The following is a 26025-nucleotide window of genomic DNA, read 5'->3' on the forward strand; positions in this document are numbered from 1 at the left end:
ATGAATACTCTGCCAGTAACCAAAACAAGTCAGCCCAGAGAAGGGTCTGATTCTAGATTAAAGGATATATGGGAATGTGTAAAAGAGATGGCCGAAAATATAAGTCTGGGACTCAGAAGAAGTGAAAAGTGCATCTTGGAAGTGCTGCCGGAAGAGGTTATGTTCTATGAATGACATTCCTGACAAAATTTGGCAGCACAGGAGGAGACCTAAGGACAGTACCCTAAAGCAGACTTTTAGGGAACATTTTTGTTTCCTGCAAAAGAAGTAAAAGATGGAAGCCAACAAGGAGTGAAAGGGAATCTTGCTGAAAAGTTCAGACTGGTGCACACTGAACAAACAGGGAAAGGAATTGGCTCCACTTGCAGTTTAATGCTTTAAGCGCCCCCCCCCCCTCCCCAGACCAGCGCTCTTGCACATAAGTACAGTCTCTAAAAAAACTACCTGGTAATTTGGAGAGTGAACAAAACTAGAACTCAAACCTTCCCCTCTCTCCTCCACCCCACACTTTGCCTTTGTAGAGCACCACATTAGGGATGGATAACGTTATTGAAAAATCCACCATCTACTTACCAGAGAAACCAGGGAGAGAATCCCGGGTCACTGGAGAGGGAGGAATCCCAGAGGGGATACAGCTGGTTAGGAATCTCCTAGTTCTGTATATGAGCTCACACAAATCTCTGGTTTACCCCTAAGTATGCACAAGCAGAACAAACAGGACAGCAAAAGCCCAAAAAGTTGAATGTGATTTAGACAGCTGCCCTGAGCAGAGAACGTACCACGGAAGTCTAATCAAGTTAACTGCCTGCTGATGCAAAAATAAAACCTCAACAATCTTCAGAGGAATATAACAGAATCCCAGTTCTCTACAACATAACATCCATGATGCCCAGAATGCAATCCAAAATCACTTGTGCAAAATAAACAAAAACAACAAGAATCTATGAGTTACTCTCAAAGGAAAAGACAACCAACCCCGCAATGCCCCAGATGCTGAAATTACCACACTGGAACAGGAAGCAGCTATGGTAATGCTCAATTGGAAATGGAACGTATGCTGACATTTCCAAAGCAAATGGAAAAATGTTGAATGACAAGGAAGTCTATCTCTTCTGAAAAATAGAACATATAAAAATAATCAAATGGAAATTTCAGAACTGAAAAAATACAGTATCTGAAACTTTAAAATTCCCTGGATGGGCTTAATATCAGAACAGGGATGAGCAAACATGAAGATAGATGAATAGAAATTAACTAATTTAAAGGCAAAGAGAAATAGAGTTGGGAAAAAAAAAACTCAGGGCCCTGTGGGACAATGTCAGAAGGTCTAATGTACAGGTTATATGTGTCCCAGGAAGGAAAGAAATAATGGAGCAGAAAAATATTTGAAGAAATTAAAGCCAACCACTTCCCTTACTTGGTAAAAGACAAAAATTCCAGATGCTCAATAAACACAGAAGACATGAGCCATAAAACAAAATATCCACCCAACTGGATTTTATAAAGACTCCGCTTTTCAAAAGACACCACTAAGAAAATGGAATGGAAGCCACGGGCTGAAAAATATATTTGCAACACATTTATCAAATAAAAGACTTGTATCCAGAATGTGTAAAGCTCTCACAATTCAATTTAAAAAATAGTTAATAAAAAAGTGGGAAAAATAGTTGCACAGATACTTAACAAAAGAAAATATATGATGAATGGCCAATAAGCACATGACAAATGCTCAACATCACAGCCTGCATGGAAGTGAAAATTAAAACTACAGTGAGACACCATCTGGCTCTCACTAGAACAGCTGAAATGGCAAAGACAAACAATACTCAGTGATGGCAAGGATTGGATACAACTCCAACTGCAATATCGGGATTTACAATAAGAAGTACATACTGGGTTTTCATCCTTGTCTCTGGCAGAGAGTTCCGAAAACTCTTGGAATCTCCTAAGTGCTAAGAAAGATGAAGGTGCCTTTTGCTATTGTTCACAAGCCCCTCCCAATGTCACCTGAGTTTATGTTAATGAGGTGACTTTTGGAAAGCTCCTAAGGATGGGGGCTGGTTGTGCAGAGAACGAACCATTTGATTGGAGTGTCCTCGGGGGAGTGCAGATTGGCTGGAGTTTGAATTAATCACCAAATGGCCTATGATTTAATCCATTGTGCTTATATAATGAAGCCTCCATAAAAAACCGAAGAGATGGGGTTCAGATCGCTTGCAGATATTACACATGGAGGTGCTGAGAGGGTGATGCACCCAGAGAGGGCATGGCAGCCCACTCCCCCTTCCACGTATCTTGCCCTATGCATCTCTCCCACCTGCCTGTTCCTGAGTTACATCCTCTTCTAATAAACTGGTAATCTAGTAAGTGAAATATTTCTCTGAGTTCTATGAGCCACTTTAGCAAATTAACCAAACCCGACGAGGGGGTGTGGGAACCTCTAGTTTATAACTGACCAGTCAGAAGCACAGGGGACAACCTGGGCAACCTGGACTTGCAGCTGAAGTGGGGAAGGGGACAGTCTTGTGGGACTGAGCCCTAGGCTGTGGAACCTGACACCATCTCCAGGTAGAGAGTGTCAGAATTGAGGTAACTTGTGGGACACCCAGCTGGGGTGGAATTGCTTGGTCATGGGCGAGTTGGGGGGGGCAGAGGAGGGAGGTGGGGACCCACACACTTGGTAACAGAAGTGTCAGGAGAGTAGTGAATAAAGGAAGAGTGTCTCCTGCACCTGTGCTCATATACATTCTTGTTGAGAATATTAAATGGTACAACCATGTTAGAATATAGTTTGGCAATTTCTTAAAAAATTCAGTTTCACCTGTGATGCTGCCATTCCACTCCTGGGGATTTGCCCAAGGAAAATGTAAACATATTTCCACATAGAAACTTGAGCCTAACAGCTTACTCGTAATAATAACCCAAAACTAGAAACAACCCAAATGCCCATCAGTAACCAAATGAACAAGCAAAATGTGGTACATTCATACAATGGGATACTACCCAGCACAAAAAGGAAGGAATTATCGATAGATGCAATAACGTGGGTGAATCTCAAAATTACCATGCTGAGTAGAAGAAGTCGCACTTTTTCCATACATTTAAGTCAGTTCCACTTACAGCAAAGTCTAGAAAATGCAGACTAACCTATAGTGACAGAAAGCAGATCAGTGGTTGCCTGGAAACGGGGGCGGAGCAAGGGATGGCCGGTAAAGGGGGCAAAAGGAAAGTTTTGCGGGGGATGGAAGTGTTCTGTATCCTTTTGTGTTTTTGTGACACAGGTGTATAATCTGCCAAAGCTCATGGAAGATTTTAAATGTGTGCAGCTTAGTAGTTTATTTTACAAAAACTGTTTCTCAATAAAGTTGAGGCATTTTGTCATGTGAGATGCTTGTTTCCAGAGCTCCTGTGCCTCTAAAGACAGACCCAGGTTTGAATCCAGGCTCTCAGGTTTTACCGTGAACATGGGTTCTCTCACAGGACTTGCTAACCTCCTATATCTCAGTTTCCTCATCAGTAAAAGCACACACTCCATCAGATGGAACGCTTCTAGCCAATGGTAACAATATCAGATCAGAAAGGGCTTGATAAGTAAGGGGGTTATTTTTCTCATACAACGTAAGTCCTGAGTCCTGATGTTGGTGGTTCTGGGACGTTCGAGCAGCTCAGTGGGTCAGCTCTGTGTCGACAGCTCCTTGATTCCTACCTACTGACAAGATGACGGCCCAGCTCCAAGCATCACCTCCACATGGAAATATGTTCCACGATGTGAAGAAAGGGCTGGTGGAGTGGGTCTCTACCTCCAGAGTCACTTTTTCTATCAAGAGGGAAATTATCACCCAGAGGCCCCCAACAGATCTCCATCCTAAGTCCCATTGGCCAGAACCAGAAATACCAACAATACAAACCAACAGCCGCTGCAGTCACCAAGAAAGACCCTAGGATGAGGGTTCAGGCCCACCCCAGCAATTGTGAAAGAGCACCTCGCTGTGTACGTGAAAGCCACTCTACAAGCTGCTAAAGAAATGAGTAGTGAGAAGGAAACGGGCATCAGCAGAGACCCGTCTTTCCAGGGAACTCGGGAGGGGAGTAGACTGAGAACAAGTGGAGAAAGTTGTGTGGGTCGAGCCATCTGGAGTGAGAACAGGGCTGAATGTGGACACGGAAAAGGACATTGGAGGGGGAAAGAAACGGGCTTGGGAGCACAGCCTTGGCCACGAGAGAAGAATGGGGAGGACGGAACAGGTGATAAGGCTGGGAGCGTGGATGGAGCCATGGGGCGACTGACGGGCAGGCATATCCCACTTCCCGCTGATGCATTTCTCGGAGGGGCTCCCAGGTTGTGCTTCACTGAGAAGCAAGGGAGACTCTGGACTAATGCACAGTTCACCTTCGTCTTGTCAGGCGAGAGCCACCATCTGGTCGCCATCTGGCTATCCCTGACTCTCTGCCTCCAGGTGGGCCATATGGGATGGGTTTTAGACGTCGAAGGAGAGCAATGCAGGGTGTGGCTTACGACCGTGCTGGAGAAAAGTCTCTCCTTGGGTTTTGAGACTCTTCTTTCCCAGCTTTCCCAAAGAAATTAGATGATTTCATCTCATATAACATCTTTGAAAGACTCCCTGGATTTGCTTTTTTTTTTTAAAGCTACCAAACTGGAACATTGTGTCCCTTAAGCACCTATTTTAGCTGTCACAGATTTTGAAAAGCCATTTAAATGAAATTGTACTGTACTGATCACGCAGTCCTGTACTTTCCCGATCTCCAGTGCTTGTCAGACAAGATCACAAGCTCCTGAGGACAGGAACAGTGTCTCGTTGGCCACTGTGTTCTCATCACCTGGCCCAGGGCCTGGTACCCGTTGTACATATGTGTTGGCATACTCCACTCAGCAACCCTCCGTACCAGGAACCCTCCCTCCAACTATTCATCCATCCCAAAGACGTTTGCCAAGTAGGGACCACACCCTGCGCCAAGCACCCCTGAACAGAAAGCAGCCTTCAACTTCAGCGAGACAATTTAAACATTGACGTTCCTTGCGTCCCAGACAGCCTGCTCTACTCCGTTCTGTCCTTGGCAAGCATCAGTACCCAGCTGTGCACCGCCCCCTGTTGAAATATAAAAGTATTCCAGGCCAATTTGTGGATTTATGTCCTTTTGCTCAGCGAGGAGCCTGCTTCTCCCTCTCCCCTTCCCCAGCTCATGCTCTCTCTCTCTCTCTCTCTCTCTCTCTCTCACTCTCTCTCTCAAATAAATAAATAAAATATTTTAAGAAATAGATTTATATTCCCAAATTTCTGGGATAACATGGTTGCTGATAATTACAACAGGTGGTGAGAACGGGTCTGGCAGCGGGAGCAGGGAAGAAGGAAGGCAGGTGTCACGAAGAGCAGAGTGGCAGTTGATGTTTTTATGACTCATCCTCAAAAGGAAACAAGAAACTGCCCTCTGGTCAGCTGTGGGGGTGGAGGGCAGGTAGCTGAGGCACGGGGGACATCAGCTACACAGCCGGCCACCCCTCGTGCGTGAGCTCACTGAACGCTGCCGACAGCCCCCCCAAGGTGAGTACTGTTATTATCCCCATTTTACAGAGGAGGAGACTGAAGCCCAGAGACATTAAGGAACTCGCCCAGGATCACACAGCTGGAGAGTGGCAGAGCTGAGTGTAACCCAAGCCGTGCGATCAGAGCCCAGAACCCCTACACTGTGCCCAGCCTCCAAGTGTCCTGCCAGGGCTCTGGCACGGGGGCAGGCCCCAGCCCCCTGTGCTGAAAGGGCTGAAAGCAACACGCATGGCCGCTTAGCTGCACAGGGTCGACCGTGTCACCAGACAGGACCCCAGCCTGTCCTCCATCCAACATGGAGGCCCCTCTTCTCCTCTCAGAGTCACAGACTGGAAAGGAAATTCTCTCCATCCCCAAATTATGTCTCCTCGGACAAATGGAATGCAGTTTATCTATTTAATTATTCAATCAAGTTTTTCTGTCTCCAAGGAATTCTGGCAGTAAAGTCACACATCCCCTGCAAGATCTCCAGCAGAGGGGTTTCTGGGCCAGCCTCACCTACAGAGACTCTAGCTCCCGTCACAGATGAAAAGAAAGTTTCATTAGCTTTATTTACTTCTCCTGACATAATTGGCCAGTGGAGTGTAAATGCTGATGTCATGTCTAATTAGCGGCGGCCTCTGCCCTCCTGGTCGCTGTACCCCGTCTGGCTTGTTTATATGGATGGAGCTGTTTCATAGGGAGCATCTTTATGAACTAGCCCCCCCATGGAGATGTTCTAATTATCATTCAAGAAAACAAGCTTTCTGATGTTGTGCAGACAGTTCAGCAACATCTTCCCAACAGGGCTGATAATTGTAACACCCTTTTGGTGCATGGTGGGCATTTCTGAAGGTGGTAACACTAGATCCTAGGGAACTAGAAATTTGGAACTCAGCTCTGCTTCTCTCTGTCCTGGACACCTTGCCATTCTTGGCTTCCGTTGGGTTCTTCATGGGCTCTAAGGCTAATTGTTTGCATTGGGATGAATTTTGCCAAGGATCAGAAATTCTGATTAAATCGCTAGTGCAATCATCATGCCCCTGGGCACAATTTACTGTCATGAAATCAAATCCAGCAGAAAGAAAAATGGTTCAATACCTAAAGGATTAGAGCAGATACAAATATTAAATGATTCTGATAAATTTCACAATGTGCTTTTGTTTCAAAAGGAAAAAGAGTAGGGGAATAATTTGATCCCCCCAGTGGCAGGATTCCACTGAGCTTTGGAGAAGTAAAGATCTTTAACAAAATTAATTACAGTCTGAAATCAGTCTGGCAACAATGCCGTCTTCCTGCTGCACGTTACCCAGTTCCAGGAAGTCTGTAAGAGAGAGGCCATGCACCGTCAGAGGACCAAGGAGGCTCATTACTAGTTTTCTTAATTGCTGTAATGTCGTTGCCTTTTTGACTCTCGTCTTTGCCACTCCTTAGCCCATCCCTGCTGTCATTCTCTGTACCTCCTCTCCCTCTCCCTCATTGTCTCCCCCTCTCTCTGTCAACATTTTTCGTCGAAGCCCCTGGTGCTCCCATTTCTCTTAAATAAATCTCTACATTTTCAACCACTAGTCTGGGCTCGGACACCCCATCTCCCCTTGGCCGTGGCTGACCAAGCAGGACCTTGCTTTGCCGGCAGATCTCTCTGAGGGTATGCTGTCCCTCCTCTCCAGTTCCAGAGGCCACAATTTCCCACAGGCAAGACTGGTATGCTCCCAGTTACCCACTTTGTATTCCAAACCCCTTCTCCTACATGGCCTTTCCCTCCTTTATGTATTCATTGCACGAATTCTTGGCTACACGCTCTGTGCTGGGGATACACCTCATGGCTCATTGTCATTGAAATCATCTACCAATCTTCTGGTAACTCATCCCTCTTTTATGGAAAGCTTTGGGACCTTCTTAACAGGTCTTCCTGTCCACCCCAAGTGTAACCTTCATCCAGGGCGACTTCGTGGCCGTGTGAACCACCCACATGCCACTAACATCTGTCACTTACCCTGTGCAGCATCCACTGCCCCTTCTGATTTTACTCTGTGGGAGCCTCCTCTCCCCCACTTTAGTTTGTGTTGAGCAGGTGGGGTTGGTCCCATTCCTGGACTTTGCCCATGGTGGAAGCAGGAGTGCCTGTGACAAATCAGAGTGCCACGAGGTTCTGGTGCCAGGGTGCTAGACAAGGCCACATGATCCAGATCAGATCAAGGAGATCAAGGAGCTATAATCCCAGGACTGTTGCTGGAATTACTGGGGGAGGGGCTCTCTTTCTGCTGGAGGCTTCACCTGTAACAGAACCTACCAGGAATGAAACATCATAATGGAAACTAGGGCACAGAAATGGGGGGGAAGGGTAGAGAGAACAAGAAAGAAGACCTAAGAAACCAAAATGAGCTCCTGGGTCCAGCCATGCCTGAAGCCACTCAATGCCTGGTGCCAGTCAATGCCTAGCTGCTCAATTAAATGAGCCAGCAACTCCCTTCTTTGCTTAAGTCAGTTTTCTGTTGTTTACAAATCAAAAGATACCATTCCTCCTATTGACCTCAACTCCCATTGTGTTCTCCATTCTAACTCTGTAGCTTATTCCCATAAATCAGAGCTGGAGGCTGAAGGATGGGATTATAAGCATGGCAAGGGAGTAATGCATCTTGACCGGTCAGAAGGCAGCACAGACTCATAGGAGAGTTACCAAAAATTCGGGACGAACCTATTTGGGAGGATGAGCCAGCACTTCATAGATGCACATTTGTGATGCTCAATTAATTCTGCAAATATTTATTGATCACCCACTACTCTCCAGGCCCACTTCCAGGTCCAGGACATAGCAGAGGAAAAGTAAGGTGGAATCCCTGTCCTCAGTGTCTGTTAAGTCAAGTCCACTGGCTTGTATGTCGGACCAAAAGTCTCATGTCATGTAACAGTTGCCAAATAGCCTCCCTGCCCTACTCAAGCATTAAAGAAAGATAAAAATCCCCAGGTACTTTAATTATGCCATGAGGTTGCCCCTTGGGTAGCCTTTATTCTGCCAAATATAATAGGCACTCTTGTATTTCTCAAAATCTATGCCATTTACAGCTTATGAGTTGTTGCCCTGGTTCATAATAAGCTATTTGATAGCTATTGACATCTTCCATCTGAGGAGAGCCAGATGGATTAGCCTGGCAGCTGAGTTTCACGAGATGTCTAGATATGGGAAGGAAGACCTTAGCGATTGCGCTACAGACTGAATGTGTCTCCCCAAAATTCACATGTTGACGCTCCAACGCCCAATGTGGTGGCATTAGGAGGTGGGGCCTTTGGTAGGTGATCGGGACACAGTGAGAACAGTCATCTCCGAGTCAGTAAGAAGAGAGCCCTCACCAGCAAACCAGCCACACCGGCACCCTGATCTCAGACTTCCAGCCTCCAGAACTCTGAGGAACTAAATTTGTTGTCTGAGTCACTCACTCCACGGTATTTTGTAAGGCAGCCCAAGCTGATCAATAGATGCTGTGATAGAAACTCATTGATTTGAATCCCAAAAACATTATGTCAAGAGAATAAGCCTTGCACAAAGGAGTGTGTGCTCTACGTATACTGCATTATCCCATGTGTATGAAATTGGAGAACAGGCAAAACTCATCTAGAATGAAGAATATCAGAACAGTAGTTTCTGGGGGTGGGGCCACGAATTGACTGGGTTGGGGCATGAGAGAATTTCTGTGGATAATAATGTTCCGTGTCTTGATAGGGGTTTAGATCACACAGGTGTATGCATTTGTCAGAACTCAGTGAAGGTACAGGCAAGATCTATGCATTTCACTGTATGTAGATCATACGTCGAAAGAGATAAAGACAGACATTGGACTCTAGTTAATGACATGCATGCCGAAGTATTTAGGGGTCAAGTATATGAAGTAGGTAATGCCCAAACTTTACTTCGAATTAAAACAAAAATAAGATATGTCAATGAATGGATAAAGGAACAGATGGGTGGACAGAAGGGTGATAGCAAATACAGCAAAACGTTAATGGTAGAATCTAGGTGGTGGGTATGTTTACAACCTTTCATTATATTTGAAATTTGTCATTTACAAGTATTAGGAAGGGGCGCCTGGGTGGCTCAGTCGGTTAAGCATCTGCCTTCAGCTCAGGTCATGATCCCAGGGTCCTCTACTCAGTGGGGAGCCTGTTTCTCCCTCTCCCTCTGCCCTTTTCCCTCACTTGTGCGTGCTCTCTCTCTCTCTCACTCTCAAATAAATAAATTTTAAAAAATAAAAATATTAGGAGAAAGCTATCAGAATTTAACAATCACTTTCACCACAATTAAGAAACTTATCAGCCATCAGTAGACACGTATGGAACATCAGGTTCTGTTCTCTGAACTTTACATACAGATCTTACTTCATTTTCCCTAGAATGCTATGCACTCGTTGTTTTATACTCCGTGCACAGGGGCAGAAACAGGCTTTAGATGATAGTGGGTCCAGAGTCCACAGATGGCATATGTCAGAGTGAGTATTTAAACCCCAAAGTCCAGTTTTCTCCCCACTCTGCTCTCCCGCCGTGGAGTACCGGGTGCCCCGCTGTCTCAGCTTGAGCTGCTGTCGCCATAGGCTGGAGGACTTAACAAATGATTTATTTCTGACATTTCTGGAGGCCAGGAAGTCCGAGGTCGAGGGACTGTCAGATCTGGTGTCTGGTGAGGGTCCCCTTCCTGGTTTGCCATCGGCCACCTTCTGGTGTCTCTCGTGGCAGAGAACAGAGAGGAAGCAAGCTTTCTCCTGTCTCTTTGTAAGGGCACCTGTCCCATTCATACCTCCAGTTTACACGTTGAAAAGATGACTCCGGCTCAGGTTGGAGAATGTTTCCTTTGCGGGGGTTGGGGGGAAGCCCAAATGCCTGTGGGGATGCCCCTGAGCTGTGTTAGGACCACGGTCTTAACTTTGACAGAGGATGAGGGCTTGGACTGAGGCAAGGACAGCAGCAGGTGACAGAACCGTGGCGAGCCAGGTCAAGAGCTGTATGTCACCAGTTCTTAGGATGCCATCAAAATACTTTATTTCACAAACGGGAAACCTTGTTCAAGGTAATCCAATCCTAGGAAAAAAGCAGAAGGAAGGAGAACTGAGTTGCCCCTAACAACCCAGGGTTGTGGTCTAAATGATAAAGAAGGCCAGAGAGGGGGCGCCTGGGTGGCTCAGTTGGTTAAGCATTCAACTCTTGGTATCAGCTCAGGTCATGATCCCGGGGTCGTGAGATCAAGCCCCCCGTCGGGCTCCACTTGAGAGCCTGCTTGAGGTTCTCTCTCTCCCTCTCCCTCTGCTCCTCCCCTCATTCATGCACTCTCTCGCCCCATCTCTAAAATAAATAAATAAAATCTTTATTAAAAAAAAAAAAAAGGCCAGAGAGGAAAGGAAAAGAAAATGATGATTAGAATATCAGGCTAAGACAAAAGACACATCTAAAACACACACGTGTTCCAACAAGATCAAAAGGTTACTGGTAAGTTGAAGAATAGTGTAATTATAAAGCTGTCTGAAATGCCCGTCAGGGTCAGCCCCGTGACCCATCCCTCCACGCCTGCCAGGGATGCTGGGGAGGGCTCTAGAAAAGCCGCCAGTCTTCCCGACACTCAGCTTCTGCTCCACACCCCTCCCTCCTTCCCCTGCAGCAGAACCTGTGGATTTCTCTCCAAGACAACCGAAGCCTGTTGACAGCCTGTCCCACCTCTGCGGTCACATGGTAAAAGGTTATTTCCAGCATCCCACTTTTAGCCACACATTAAGCAGAAGGGGTCCTTCCCTTTTCCGTTGGTAATGACCCCTTGCCTCTAAAGAGGTGGCTTTTCGATGTCTTTCTTGAGAAAAAGAGAAGGTGACTCACATCTCAGAAGCCTGAAATCATTAATTTCGAGGCAAATGCGTGTAGATATGGGTAAGTACTTTCAAGTTAATCCCTCTAATCAATAGTCTCTACATTTATCGGGAAAGGAACAGATGGTAGGAGGTTTTAAAAGGAACACAGAGACCAGAGAGAAATATTTCCATTACGTCCTGGGTTAGGCAGATCATTAAGCGGGTACTAAATTCTACTGAAGGTTTAGGGAAGAATATATAATTCTGGAATGTTAGAGCTAGAAAGACCCTCTAAGAAAATCAAGTATAGCGGCATGCTCACCATCACCTTCCTCTCACATCTGTACCAGACATCAATAATCAATCACAGCACTCTTGCCCTCTGAATCGCCCCTGAGACATGTTCCAGGCATTCATTGTCAATCTTGGTTGTCACCCTAGATCTGCATTGTCTTATGTGGTAAAATTTAAAATTAAATTAAAAATACAGTTCTCAGTCACACTAGTCACATGTCAAGTGCTCCGTAGCTACATGTGGCTAGTGGCTACCATACTGGACAGCACAGAATACAACATTTCAATCATTGCGGAAAGTTCCATTGGACAACACTGCCCTGGATCACTGTTTCCCAAGTGACAGGCATTCACATACCTTTACACTTTTTGCCACATTGACTCACTTTTTAAAAAGGTATTTATGGAAGGGGCGGAGCAAGATGGCGGAGGAGTAGGAGACCTGGATTTCGTCTCCTCTCAGGAATTCAGCTGGATAGGGATCAAACCATTCTGAACACCTACAAACTCAACAGGAGATCGAAGAAAAGAATAGCAACAACTCTCTGAACAGAAAAGCGACCACTTTCTGGAAGGTAGGACGTGCGGAGAAGTGAATCCGAGGCGATATTCGGGAGGATAGACGGCGGGGGAGGGGCCTCCGTCGGCCGCTTCTGGCAAGTGATAGAGCCGCGGAGCACAAAATCGGAACTTTTAGAAGTCTGCTCCGCTGAGGGACGTCACTCTGGTGGCGAAGTGGGGGGTGGAACCCTCGCGGGACAGTGTGGTCTCAGGACCCTCGGGGTCACAGAAAGACCGGGGGTGCCTGAGTGCGGCAGAGCTCCCAGGTATCGGAGCAGGGAAGCCGGCTGCAGAGACAGAGCCCAGGCGCGGACTCTCAGCTCGGGGTTGCTATAAACCGTGATCCGCCGCACAGTCGGGCCACTGCTCCTCCAGCAGGGACCCAACAAGCGGCAGATTCGGGGAGACTCACCTTCTTCCCCCGGGAGGAGAGGTGCGGGAGCGCACCGCGGGGATCTGCTGGGTTTGGAGACTCCACCCGGGGTCGGGTGCCAGATAGAAAGGCGCGGTCACAGGCCGGGTGAGCACGGAGTGTGGCCGGAGACCGGGGAGACGGGAGTGACTGACTGCTTTTCTCTGGGGGCTCGCTGAGGAGCGGGACCCCGAGTTCTCGGCTCCGCCGGGGCGGAGACTGGGAGGCCGCCATTTTCACTCTCCGCCTCCAAAGCTGTAGGGAAAGCTTGCAGGGAACAAAAGCTCGGAGAGCAAACCCGAGCAGATTACTTAGCCCGGACCGGCAAGGGCGGCGCAATTCCGCCTCCGGCAAAGACATTTGGGAACCACGGCAACAGGCCCCTCCCCCAGAAGATCAGCGAGAACAGCCAGCCAAGACCAAGTTTACCGATCAATGAGAACGGCAGAACTCCAGTGCTAGGGGAATACTGCACATAGAATTCATGGCTTTTTTACCATGATTCTTTAGTCTTTCAAAGTTAATTATTTTTTTTAACTGTCTTTTTTCTTTTTTTTTTTTTTTTTGAATTTTTCTTTTTCCCTTTTTCAACCAACATCTTATCAATCCCTTTTTTAAAAAAACAATTTTATTTTTCATTTTCAGAGTCATATTCTATCCCTTCATAGTAGTTACCCGTATTTTTGGCATATATATGTAAGTTGTTCTCTCTTTAAAATTTTGAGATAGTTTCTTCTAACAGATCAAAATATACTCTAAATCTCTAGTGTATGGTTTTTTTCTACTCCCCTGCCTGATCACATTCTCTCCCTTTTTTCTTTTTTTTTTTTTAATTTTTAAATCCTCTTCTTTCTTTTTTCAAACAACTTATCAATTCCTTTTATAAAATTTTTTATAATTTCCATCTTTACAGTCATATTCCATCCCTTCATCATATCAACCCTTATTTTTGTACATATATAAGTTTTTCTTTCTTTAAAATTTTGGGAGGCACTTTCTTTTAACAGACCAAAATACACCCAAAATCTAGTGTGTGGCACTGATCTATATACCAGCCTGATCATATTTGATCACATTCTGTTTTTGTTTTGTTTTGTTTTGTTCTGTTTTTGTTTGTTTTTATCTTTATCTTTACCTTTTTCTTTTTTCTTTTTTTCTTTCTTTTTCTTTTTTCTCTCTTTCCCTTTCTTTCCCCCTGCTTCAGGTCTTTTCTGATTTGTTTAGAGTATATTTTCTGGGGACGTTGTTACCCAGCTAGCATTTTGTTCTCTCATTAATCTATTCTCCTCTGCACAAAACGACAAGATGGAAAAAATCACCTCAACAAAAAGAACAAGAGGTAGTACCGACTGCCAGGGACCTACTCAATACGGACATTAGTATGATGTCAGATCTAGAGTTCAGAATCATCACTTTAAAGATACTAGCTGGGCTTGAAAAAAGCATGGAAGTTATTAGAGAAACCCTTTCTGGAGAAGTAAAAGAACTAAAATCTAACCAAGTAGAAATCAAAAAGGCTATTAATGAGGTGCAATCAAATATGGGGGCGCTAACTGCTAGGATAAATGAGGCAGAAGAAAGAATCAGTGAGATAGAAGACCAAATGATGGAAAATAAAGAAGCTGAGAAAAAGAGAGATAAACAACTACTGGATCACGAGGGCAGAATTCGAGAGATAAACGATACCATAAGACGAAACAACATTAGAATAATTGGGATCCCAGAAGAAGAAGAAAGACAGAGAGGGGCAGAAGGTATAATGGAGCAAATTATAGCAGAGAACTTCCCTAATTTGGGGAAGGAAACAGGCATCAAAATCCAGGAAGCACAGAGAACCCCTCTCAAAATCAATAAAAATAGGTCAACACCCCGACATCTAATAGTAAAACTTACGAGTCTCAGAGACAAAGAGAAAATCCTGAAAGCAGCTCGGGAGAAGAGATCTGTAACCTACAATGGTAGAAACATTAGATTGGCAACAGACTTATCCACAGAGACCTGGCAGGCCAGAAAGGACTGGCAGGACATATTCAGAGCACTAAATGAGAAAAATATGCAGCCAAGAATACTATATCCAGCTAGGCTGTCATTGAAAATAGAAGGAGAGATAAAAAGCTTCCAGGACAAACAAAAACTAAAGGAATTTGCAAACACGAAACCAGCCCTACAAGAAATCTTGAAAGGGGTCCTCTAAGCAAAGAGAGAGCCTAAAAGCAACATAGACCAGAAAGGAACACAAACAATATACAGTAACAGTCACTTTACAGGCAATACAATGGCACTAAATTCCTATCTTTCAATAGTTACCCTGAATGTAAATGGGCTAAATGCCCCAATCAAAAGACACAGGCTATCAGATTGGATTAAAAAACAAGACCCATCGATATGCTGTCTGCAAGAAACTCATTTTAGAACCAAAGACACCCCCAGATTGAAAGTGAGGGGGTGGAAAACCATTTACCATGCTAATGGACACCAAAAGAAAGCTGGGGTGGCAATCCTTATATCAGACAAATTAGATTTTAGAGATGAGGAAGGACACTATATCCTACTTAAAGGGTCTATCCAACAAGAAGATCTAACAATTGTAAATATCTATGCCCCTAACATGGGAGCAGCCAATTATATAAGGCAATTAATAACAAAAGCAAAGAAACACATTGACAACAATACAATAATCGTGGGGGACTTTAACATCCCCCTCACTGAAATGGACAGATCGTCTAAGCAAAAGATCAACAAGGAAATAAATACTTTAAATGACACACTGGACCAAATGGACTTCATAGACATATTCAGAACATTGCATCCCAAAGCAACGGAATACACATTCTTCTCTAGTGCCCAAGGAACATTCTCCAGAATAGATCACATCCTAGGTCATAAATCAGGTCTCAACCGGTACCAGAAGATTGGGATCATTCCCTGCATATTTTCAGACCACAATGCTTTGAAACTAGAACTCAATCACAAGAGGAAAGTCGGAAAGAACTCAAATACATGGAGGCTAAAGAGCATCCTACTGAAGAATGAATGGGTCAACCAGGAAATTAAAGAAGAATTAAAAAAATTCATGGAAACCAATGAAAATGAAAACACAACTATTCAAAATCTTTGGGATACAGCAAAGGCAGTCCTGAGAGGAAAGTATATAGCAATACAAGCCTTTCTCAAGAAACAAGAAAGGTCTCAAGTACACAACCTAACCCTACACCTAAAGGAGCTGGAGAAAGAACAGCAAATAAAGCCTAAACCCAGCAGGAGAAGAGAAATAATAAAGATCAGAGCAGAAATCAATGAAATAGAAACCAAAAGAACAGTAGAACAGATCAACGAAACTAGGAGCTGGTTCTTTGAAAGAATTAACAAGATTGATAAACCCCTGGCCAGACTTATCAAAAAGAAAAGAGAAATGACCCAAATCAACAAAATCATGAATGTAAGAGGAGAGATCACAACCAACACCAAAGAAATACAAACAATTATAAGAACATATTATAAGCAACTCTATGCCAGCAAATTAGATAACCTGGAAGAAATGGATGCATTCCTAGAGATGTATCAACTACCAAAACTGAACCAGGAAGAAATAGAAAACCTGAACAGACCTATAACCACTAAGGAAATTGAAGCAGTCATCAAAAATCTCCCAAAACACAAAAGCCCAGGGCCAGATGGCTTCCCAGGGGAATTCTACCAAACATTTCAAGAAGAATTAATACCTATTCTTCTGAAACTGTTCCAAAAAATAGAAATGGAAGGAAAACTTCCAAACTCATTTTATGAGGCCAGCATTACCTTGATCCCAAAACCAGACAAAGACCCCGTCAAAAAGGAGAATTACAGACCAATATCCCTGATGAACATGGATGCAAAAATTCTCACCAAAATACTAGCCAATAGGATCCAACAGTACATTAAAAGGATTATTCACCACGACCAAGTGGGATTTATCCCTGGGCTGCAAGGTTGGTTCAACATCCGCAAATCAATCAACGTGATACAATACATTAACAAAAGAAAGAACAAGAATCATATGATCCTCTCAATAGATGCAGAAAAAGCATTTGACAAAGTACAGCATCCTTTCTTGATCAAAACTCTTCAGAGTATAGGCATAGAGGGTACATACCTCAATATCATAAAAGCCATCTATGAAAAACCTACAGTGAATATCATTCTCAATGGGGAAAAACTGAGAGCTTTCCCCCTAAGGTCAGGAACGCGGCAGGGACGTCCACTATCACCACTGCTATTCAACATAGTATTGGAAGTCCTAGCCACAGCAATCAGACAACAAAAAGAAATAAAAGGCATCCAAATCGGCAAAGAAGAAGTCAAACTCTCACTCTTTGCAGATGATATGATACTTTATGTGGAAAATCCCAAAGACTCCACCCCAAAACTGCTAGAACTCATACAGGAATTCAGTAAAGTGGCAGGATAGAAAATCAATGCACAGAAGTCAGTGGCATTCCTATACACCAACAACAAGTCAGAAGAAAGAGAAATTAAGGAGTCGATCCCATTTACAATTGCACCCAAAACCATAAGATACCTAGGAATAAATCTAACCAAAGAGGCAAAGGATCTGTACTCAGAAAACTATAAAATACTCATGAAAGAAATTGAGGAAGACACAAAGAAATGGAAAAACGTTCCATGCTCATGGATTGGAAGAACAAATATTGTGAAGATGTCAATCCTACCTAGAGCAATCTACACATTCAATGCAATCCCCATCAAAATACCATCCACTTTCTTCAAAGAAATGGAACAAATAATCCTAAAATTTGTATGGAACCAGAAAAGACCCCGCATAGCCAGAGGAATGTTGAAAAAGAAAAGCAGAGCTGGCGGCATCACAATTCCGGACTTCCAGCTCTACTACAAAGCTGTCATCATCAAGACAGTATGGTACTGGCACAAAAACAGGCACATAGATCAATGGAACAGAATGGAGAGCCCAGAAATGGACCCTCAACTATATGGTCAACTAATCTTTGACAAAGCAGGAAAGAATGTCCAATGGAAAAAAGACAGTCTCTTCAACAAATGGTGTTGGGAAAATTGGACAGCCACATGCAGAAGAATGAAACTGGACCATTTCCTTACACCACACACAAAAATAGACTCCAAATGGTTGAAAGACCTCAATGTGAGACAGGAGTCCATCAAAATCCTAAAGGAGAGCACAGGCAGCAACCTCTTCGACCTCAGCCGCAGCAACTTCTTCCTAGAAACATCGCCAAAGGCAAGGGAAGCAAGGGCAAAAATGAACTATTGGGACTTCATCAAGATAAAAAGCTTTTGCAAAGCAAAGGAAACAGTCAACAAAACCAAAAGACAACTGACAGAATGGGAGAAGATATTTGCAAATGACATATCAGATAAAGGGCTAGTATCCAAAATCTATAAAGAACTCATCAAACTCAACACCAAAAGAACAAAGAATCCAATCAAGAAATGGGCAGAAGACCATGAACAGACATTTTTCCAAAGAAGACATCCAAATGGCCAACAGACACATAAAAAAGTGTTCAATATCGCTCGGCATCAGGGAAATCCAAATCAAAACCTCAATGAGATACCACCTCACACCAGTCAGAATGGCTAAAATTAACAAGTCAGGAAACGACAGATGTTGGCGGGGATGCGGAGAAAGGGGAACCCTCCTACACTGTTGGTGGGAATGCAAGCTGGTGCAGCCACTCTGGAAAACAGTATGGAGGTTCCTCAAAAAGTTGAAAATAGAGCTACCATATGATCCAGCGATTGCACTACTCGGTATTTACCCCAAAGATACAAAAGTAGGGACCCGAAAGGGTACGTGCACCCCGATGTTTATAGCAGCAATGTCCACAATAGCCAAACTGTGGAAAGAGCCAAGATGTCCATCGACAGATGAATGGATAAAGAAGAAGTGGTATATATATACAATGGAATATTATGCAGCCATCAAAAGGAATGAGCTCTTGCCATTTGCAATGACGTGGATGGAACTGGAGGGTATTATGCTGAGCGAAATAAGTCAAACAGAGAAAGACATGTATCATATGACCTCACTGATATGAGGAATTCTTAATCTCAGGAAACAAACTGAGGGTTGCTGGAGTGGGGGGTGGGGTGGGAGGGATGGGGTGACTGGGTGATGGACACTGGGGAGGGTATGTGCTCTGGTAAGCGCTGTGAATTGTGCAAGACTGTTGAATCTTAGATCTGTACCTCTGAAACAAATAATGCAATATATGTTAAGAAAGAAAAAAAGAAGAAGAAGAATGTAGCAGGAGGGGAAGAATGAAGGGGGGGAAATCGGAGGGGGAGAAGAACCATGAGAGACGATGGACTCTGAAAAACAAGCTGAGGGTTCTAGAGGGGAGGGGGGTGGGAGGATGGGTTAGCCTGGTGATGGGTATTGAGGAGGGCACGTTCTGCATGGAGCACTGGGTGTTATGCACAAACAATGAATCATGGAACACTATATCTAAAACTAATGATGTAATGTATGGGGATTAACATAACAATAAAAAAATTTTTTAAAAAAAAGGTATTTATTTAGAGGTACCTGGGTGGTATAGTCAGTTAAGCGAACTACTATTGGTTTCAGCTCAGGTCATGATCTCAGGGTCATGAGATCAACGCCTACAGCGGGTTCCACACTCATGCAGGGAGTCTGATTCCTCTCTGCCTCTGCAGCCTGCACTCTCTAATAAATAAATAAGTCTTTAAAATAAATAAATAATAAAAAGATATTTAATATGGAAATTTTATGTTACCAACTGAAATGGAAAGCCAGCATTGTTTACCATAAAGAGAAGCTCACAGTAGACAGAATCACTCTGAAAGCCAAACAATGTAACTTCATAGTGCTGAGATACTGTTGCTTCCAGAATGCTCTGGTCCTAAAGACGAGTATGGCAGTGACTTGCTAATGATTCAGCAGTATCAGTGTTCACTGTTAGGCCCTCCCCCCTAGTCCTCTTGCTTCTTGGTGAGGTCCTGTGGCAGTTTTGGCCAATAGAAAATGGGAAGAAGCAACACGTGCCATTTCCTGGTGCAGCTCTGAAACCCTCAAGCAATCCTCTGCTCACGCTACCTTTCTTCCTCTGCCTGCTAGCTGGAGTAAGAAACCTCTGGAAGCAGAGGTGTAAGTAAGAAGCCTGGGGTTTGATGGCGCCAGTAGGTTGGTTGGAGGTTGGCTCCTGAATGACTGGGTGGAGTGAAAAAGGAGCAAGAAGTAAGCCCGTATTGTGTTAAGACAGTAAGATTTTGTTTTCTCTTCTTTTTCTTTTTTATTAAGTTTTAATATAAATTCCAGTAGAGTTAATATACAGTGTAATATTAGTTTCAGGTGTACAATATAGTGATTCCTCACTTGCTTACGATACCCGGTCCTCATCACAACAGGTGCACTCCTTCATCCCCATCACCTATTTCCCCCCATCCCCCACCCACCTCCGCTCTGGTGACCCTCAGTGTGTTCTCTACAGTTCAGAGTCTCTGTCTTGGTTTTTCTCTCTCTTTTCCCTTTGCTCATTTGTGTTGTTTCTTAAATTCCACATATGAGTGAGATCATATGGTATTTGTCTTTTCTCTGACCTATTTCACTTAGCATTATACCCTCTAGCTCCATCCATGTTGTTGCAAACATAAGATTTCATTATTTTTTATGACTAATATTCCATTGTATATATACATCACCTCTTCTTTTTTTTTTTTTTTTTAATTTTTTTATTGTTATGTTAATCCCCATACATTACATCATTAGTTTTAGATTTAGTGTTCCATGATTCATTGTTTGTGCATAACACCCAGTGCTCCATGCAGAACGTGCCCTCCTCAATACCCATCACCAGGCTAACCCATCCTCCCAACCCCCTCCCCTCTAGAACCCTCAGTTTGTTTTTCAGAGTCCATCATCTCTCATGGTTCTTCTCCCCCTCCGATTTCCCCCCCTTCATTCTTCCCCTCCTGCTACATTCTTCTTCTTCTTTTTTTCTTTCTTAACATATATTGCATTATTTGTTTCAGAGGTACAGATCTGAGATTCAACAGTCTTGCACAATTCACAGCGCTTACCAGAACACATACCCTCCCCAGTGTCCATCACCCAGTCACCCCATCCCTCCCACCCCACCCCCCACTCCAGCAACCCTCAGTTTGTTTCCTGAGATTAAGAATTCCTCATATCAGTACATCACCTCTTCTTTATCCATTCATCTAGCCATGACACACTTGGGCTGCTTCCATACTTGGCTATTGTAAACAATGCTGCTATAAACATAGGGGTGCACATATCCCTTTGAATGAGTGTTTTTGTATTTTGGGGGGTAAATACCCAGTAGTCTGGTTGCTAGATCTTAAAGTAATTCTATTTTTAACTTTTAGAGGAACCTCCATACTGTTCTCCAGAGTAGGCTGCACCAGCTTTCGTTCCCACCAACAGTGCATGAGGGTTCCTTTTTCTCCACATCCTTGTCAACACCTGTTGTTTCCTAAGTTGTTGATTTTAGCCACTCTGACAGGTGGTTTTGATTTGCATTTCCCTGACGATGAGCGATGCCGAGCATCGTATCGTGTCTGTTGGCCATCCGGATGTAAGACAGAAAGATTCTGGAGTTGTTACAGCAGCTAGTCTTACTGGTCCTGATTACTCCCCCATGTGTTCGGGGTTAACGACATACCACAACCTGGGTGTGAGCAGAAGGACTGAAAAAGAATCTGAGATGAAGGAACTTAGTAAGTGAGGATATGATTTCATCTCACGTGGTGGTGCCACCTAAGATCATGAGATGTGGGACGAGAGATTATGTTCTGCCCCCTCTGGCGGGACAGGCCCCATATTGTGGGAAAAGCTGTCACAAAGGAAACCTATTTCCATCCCTTATGTAGTCCTACCCTTCTTCGTTTTCCAAGAGGAACAGCTTGTGCCCAGACACGGGAAGAGATTTCCCAAAGCTTTAGCTACTTAGTTGCCAAGTTGGGATTATCATCTACAACTCCTGACTCCTGTACCAGTGCTCTTTCACTATCACTGCTGGGGCTCGAGATCCCCTGCACCCCCGCCCCCCAAAAAAGAGAATAACCAGTTCTTTGAGTAAGATTTTAGAGTTGAACCCTTGTAAAGAAAAGATTAAGTTATTATTTTAGCTGTCTTCCTATATAAAATGGGCTTAGTGGGAATAGAACATTGTCCAGGGTTAGAAGAAATGTGAGTTTAGCACTTACTCATTTGGCTGCATGTGTCTTGTGATGCCAGTGAATTTAAGGGATTTTTTTTTTTTTTATCTGCCCTGGAAGCTACTGATTAGGTAGCCTGTTTAAATGATTCGGTAGCTAGTCTTCAAAGATAGCTCCCAGTGACCCATGCTTCTCAGGGTTCAGACCCTGCAGAGACCCCCCCTCCTTGAGTTTGGGGTGGTCCTGGGACTCATTTTAACCACGTGAAACAGGAAAGGATTGACATCATGCTAGCTCTGAACCCAAAAGCCTTCAGAAGACCTGAGATCTCCCACTTTTGTTCTTTTGGGATCCAAGCCCAAGTCCTATGAGGCGAGCCCGTGAGGCCCGGCCTTCCAGCTGCCCCTCCAGGGCACCAGCCATATGAGCGACACCATCTTTGTCACAGTGCCACCCACAGCCACCACCTGGTGCAGCCCATGTCACCCCCAGTGAGACCAAAGAACTGCCCCACGGAGCCGTCTCCCCACAGAAATATGAAAGATAAGTAATATGAATGCATTTTGCTGAGCTGGAAAGTAAGGCAGAGAGGTTCAGTAAATTCTTTAAAAAACTCAACCGAGATAGGAAGGGCACATTGGTATTAACAGGGGAGACCCGGAGGGAGCCATGTCATTCAAGGAGCTGCTGTGGGGATGGTGGCATCTGCTGAGGCTGGCCAGGGTGGCAGCACCCAGACCTTCTAGAACCTTCTAGATCACATTGGTGATTGGTGTAGGCTTGGGCATGGGACCCAGCTCGGGCCAGTGAGATGTAAGCGGAAGTCGGCTGGAGCTCTAGGGAACAATTTTTCCCTCCTGGTTCAAAGCCAGATATGTCCTCAGAGAACCCCTTCCTCACTGCCTGCTCTAGGGCATCATGAGGTTGTGGTGTCTGGGCAGCTCTAGGGGGAGGGTTAAAAATAAGTTGCAGAGAAACGGTCCCAGAACCCATATTGATATGATCGAGGGCTGAATTAAGCAACTTTGCAACCACCTGTAGCCATGTCTGACAGAAGCTGTGAGTACTGGGGACCCCGTTCCTTGGGGGTTGGCATCTGAAGTAGGGGACGGTCTCGCGGGACGGAGCCTTCGCCTTGTGGGGTCTGCACTCACTCTGAGGAGGGCCAGGCCCAAATCGCCAGACGCCCAGCTGCTTGCACGAGAGCCACAACTCTGGCATCAGAAGCGACGTCAGCAGCCCAGCCTCCCTGCTACCCCAGCCCATTGCTCCGTTCCTCTGTGAACCTTAATGCCGTCATCTATAAAACCTGAGTCCTAATAGCTACCTCATAGGGTTATAATGAAAGTTAAGGAAGATAATAAGTGTGGGAGCATTTTGAAAAATAACGATTAAATATTACATGATATCCTTTTCCTGTTAAACCCTGAGTCACCTAAGAACAAAGACTCTTTCACCTTTAAAGACATTTTTTAATCCCCAGTTCTTAGCAAAGGATTTAATATTGACTAGTGGGCTTGATGACTGTTTGTGAATGAAGTAAATAGCTGATACCTGGTGAGCTCTTACTACAGACTATCTCATTTAACACAGCCCCATGAGATGCATAGCTATGATTATTAACCCCGTCTTACAGATGAGGAAAGGAAGGCTCAGAGAAGTTGAGTAAGTTTCCCAAGGCCACACAGTAAGCGGTGGAAGCAGGCCTTGAACCCTGCTGCCTGCCCTCTGCACTGCCACTCCCAACCACCGCATTCGACTGGACATGGGCTGGGCTCCCCCGCCCAGGAGTCACTTCATAAACCCAGAAGGAGGGGGCCCCAGAGCTGCAAGGTCAGTTGGGCCACATGAAAGCAGTGGGAAGAAGCCTAAACGCCTGGGAGCTGATTTGGAAACCTGTGGATTGGACTCGAGCTTCCCCGCCCACAGGGCACGTGCCCCGCACTGCACATGCTCACACACAGACCTCCCACTGCAAAGGGGATGGGTGACAGGTGCATCTCAGACCCACCAGCCCAGTGCAATGAGGAGGAGGTGTCAGGACCCATTGGCATCACCTGGAGAGACATTAAACTTGGTTACAATGCATCATTGTGGACTGAATGTTTTCTACTAAAGAGCATCATCAGGCAATTATTAAAACTTGAATAAGGTCTCTGGGTAAGAAGCATATGGGAGTTCTTTGTTGTAATTTGCAACTTTCCTGGAAATTGGAAACTTCAAGACTTCATGGAAGCATGTCACCATCACCTTGGAGAGGTAATAAGGCTTTTCTGATGCTTGAATCCTAAAGCATCATAATATGCCTCTTAGCACTTAAAAAAAAAAGTCTACGGACCCCTGGGTGGCTCAGTCGTTAAGTGTCTGCCTTCGGCTCAGGTCATGATCCCGGGGTCCTGGGATCGAGCCCCACATTGGGCTTCCTGCTCCGCGGGGAAGCCTGCTTCTCCCTCTCCCACGCCCCCTGCTTGTGTTCCTTCTCTCGCTCTCTCTCTGTCAAATAAATAAAATCTTTTAATAAAAAATAATAAATTTTTAAAAGTCTAATGTTATCTCCAGAACACGTTACAGATGGAAGTCCACACTGCCTCCTCCATAAAAAAAACTTGTCAAAGTCAGGAAATTAACATTGATACAGTATTCTTATCTAATCTGTGGATCAATTTTCCGAAAAATGTCTTTTACATACTTTTTTTCCCCCAAAAAAGCTCTTTTTCAGCGATTCAGGATCCAGGCGAGGACTACATATTGCCTTTGGGGGTCATGTCTCTTTCATCTCCTTTCATCTAGAATGTTCCTCAGCTTCCCTTTGCCTTTCATGACCTTGACATTTTTGCAGAGTGCAGCCAATTATTGTGTAGAATGTTCCTCAGTTTGGGTCTGCCTGAAGTTTTCACGTTATTAGATTCAGGTAAAGCATCTGGGGCAGGAATGTCACAGATCGATCTTGCAGTGTCCTTTGCATGTCAGACAAGGGGGGCCTCAGGTGTTGGCCTGTGTCATTCCGAAGTCTTTAACTCCCACCACTCAATTAAGGTGGTGCCTGCCAGGTTTCTCCACTTAAAGCGGCTATTCTTTCCTTTGTAATCAAGGAGTAATATGTGGGGAGTTATTTTGAGATCATGTGAAGGATATCCCATTTCTCATCAAACCTTCACACTTTAATTTTAGCTTCCACTGATGACTCTGCACTGAAGGGAGGATCATCACGGTTGCCAAATCTTAGACTGCCTTCTGGAGAAGCCAAGAAGGAAGTATGTATCAAAGGACTTGGACCTCCTAGTTATATTTCAAGGAAAACAATCTTACATGTCAATTACATCTCAATTGACCCGAGGAGGGAGAGGAAGAAACCCCAAGGAAAACGACAAGATGCAAAGATTTAGGTGCAGAGATGTGCATGGCAACATCACTTACAAGAGCAAAACTTAGAAATCACCTACGTCAAGCAATAGGAAAAACTGCTATCAAGAAATATGAAGCAACCATTTAAAACAATGTTTTTGAAGGGTTTATTTTTTCAAGAGGGATAATGTTAAGTAACCAAAGATAAGCTATAAAGCTACATTTGGCCAAGTGCAGTTCAGCATCCTGAGTTGGATCCTAGAACAGAAAAGAGGGCACCGTGTGAAATTCAAATGAAATCCGTGGTTGAATTAATAGTAACGTACCAACATTCAAGTCTTGATTTTAATAAACGTACATGGTATGTGAGACATTCACATTAGGGTAAACTGGGTCTGGGTTATATCAGAACTCCCTTTGCAGCTTCTCTGTAAATCCAGAATTATTCCAAAATAAAAACTCCACTTAAAAAAATTTGACCTGGGTGACTCAGTCAGTTAAGCATCTGCTTTCAGCCCAGGGTCCTAGGATTGAATCCCACATCGGGCTGCCTGCTCAGCAGGGAGCCTGCTTCTCCCTCTGCCTCTCACCCCACCCGTGCTCTCTCTCTCTCTCAAATAAATAAAATCTTTTAAAAAAAATTTAACTTGGGAGTGATGGATATGTTCATCATCTTGACTGTGGTGATGTTTCATGAGTGTCAAAACATTAAATTATACAATTAAATTATACAAATTAAATATGTGCAGGTATTGTATGCCAATTAAACCTTAATTGAGCTGCTTTTTTATTTTTATTTTTTCCACAAGATAATTGTTTTTTTATTTTTTAAATTTTATTATATTATGTTATGTTAGTCACC

General features: G+C 44.2%; 1 protein-coding gene across 1 annotated transcript in view; it reads left to right on the forward strand.

Annotated features, from left to right (window-relative positions):
• CPPED1 (calcineurin like phosphoesterase domain containing 1) overlaps positions 1 to 25333 on the forward strand; it is a 130000-nt gene extending 104667 nt beyond the window's left edge. The window contains exon 4 of the mRNA XM_078074794.1: positions 24990 to 25333. Coding sequence (XP_077930920.1) covers positions 24990 to 25204 — 215 coding nt within the window. The 3' untranslated portion in view covers positions 25205 to 25333. The remainder of the gene's footprint in view (positions 1 to 24989) is intronic.
• The last annotated feature ends 692 nt before the right edge of the window (positions 25334 to 26025 follow it).

Source organism: Halichoerus grypus, chromosome 6 (genome assembly GCF_964656455.1).
Source record: "Halichoerus grypus chromosome 6, mHalGry1.hap1.1, whole genome shotgun sequence".
NCBI lineage: Eukaryota > Metazoa > Chordata > Mammalia > Carnivora > Phocidae > Halichoerus > Halichoerus grypus.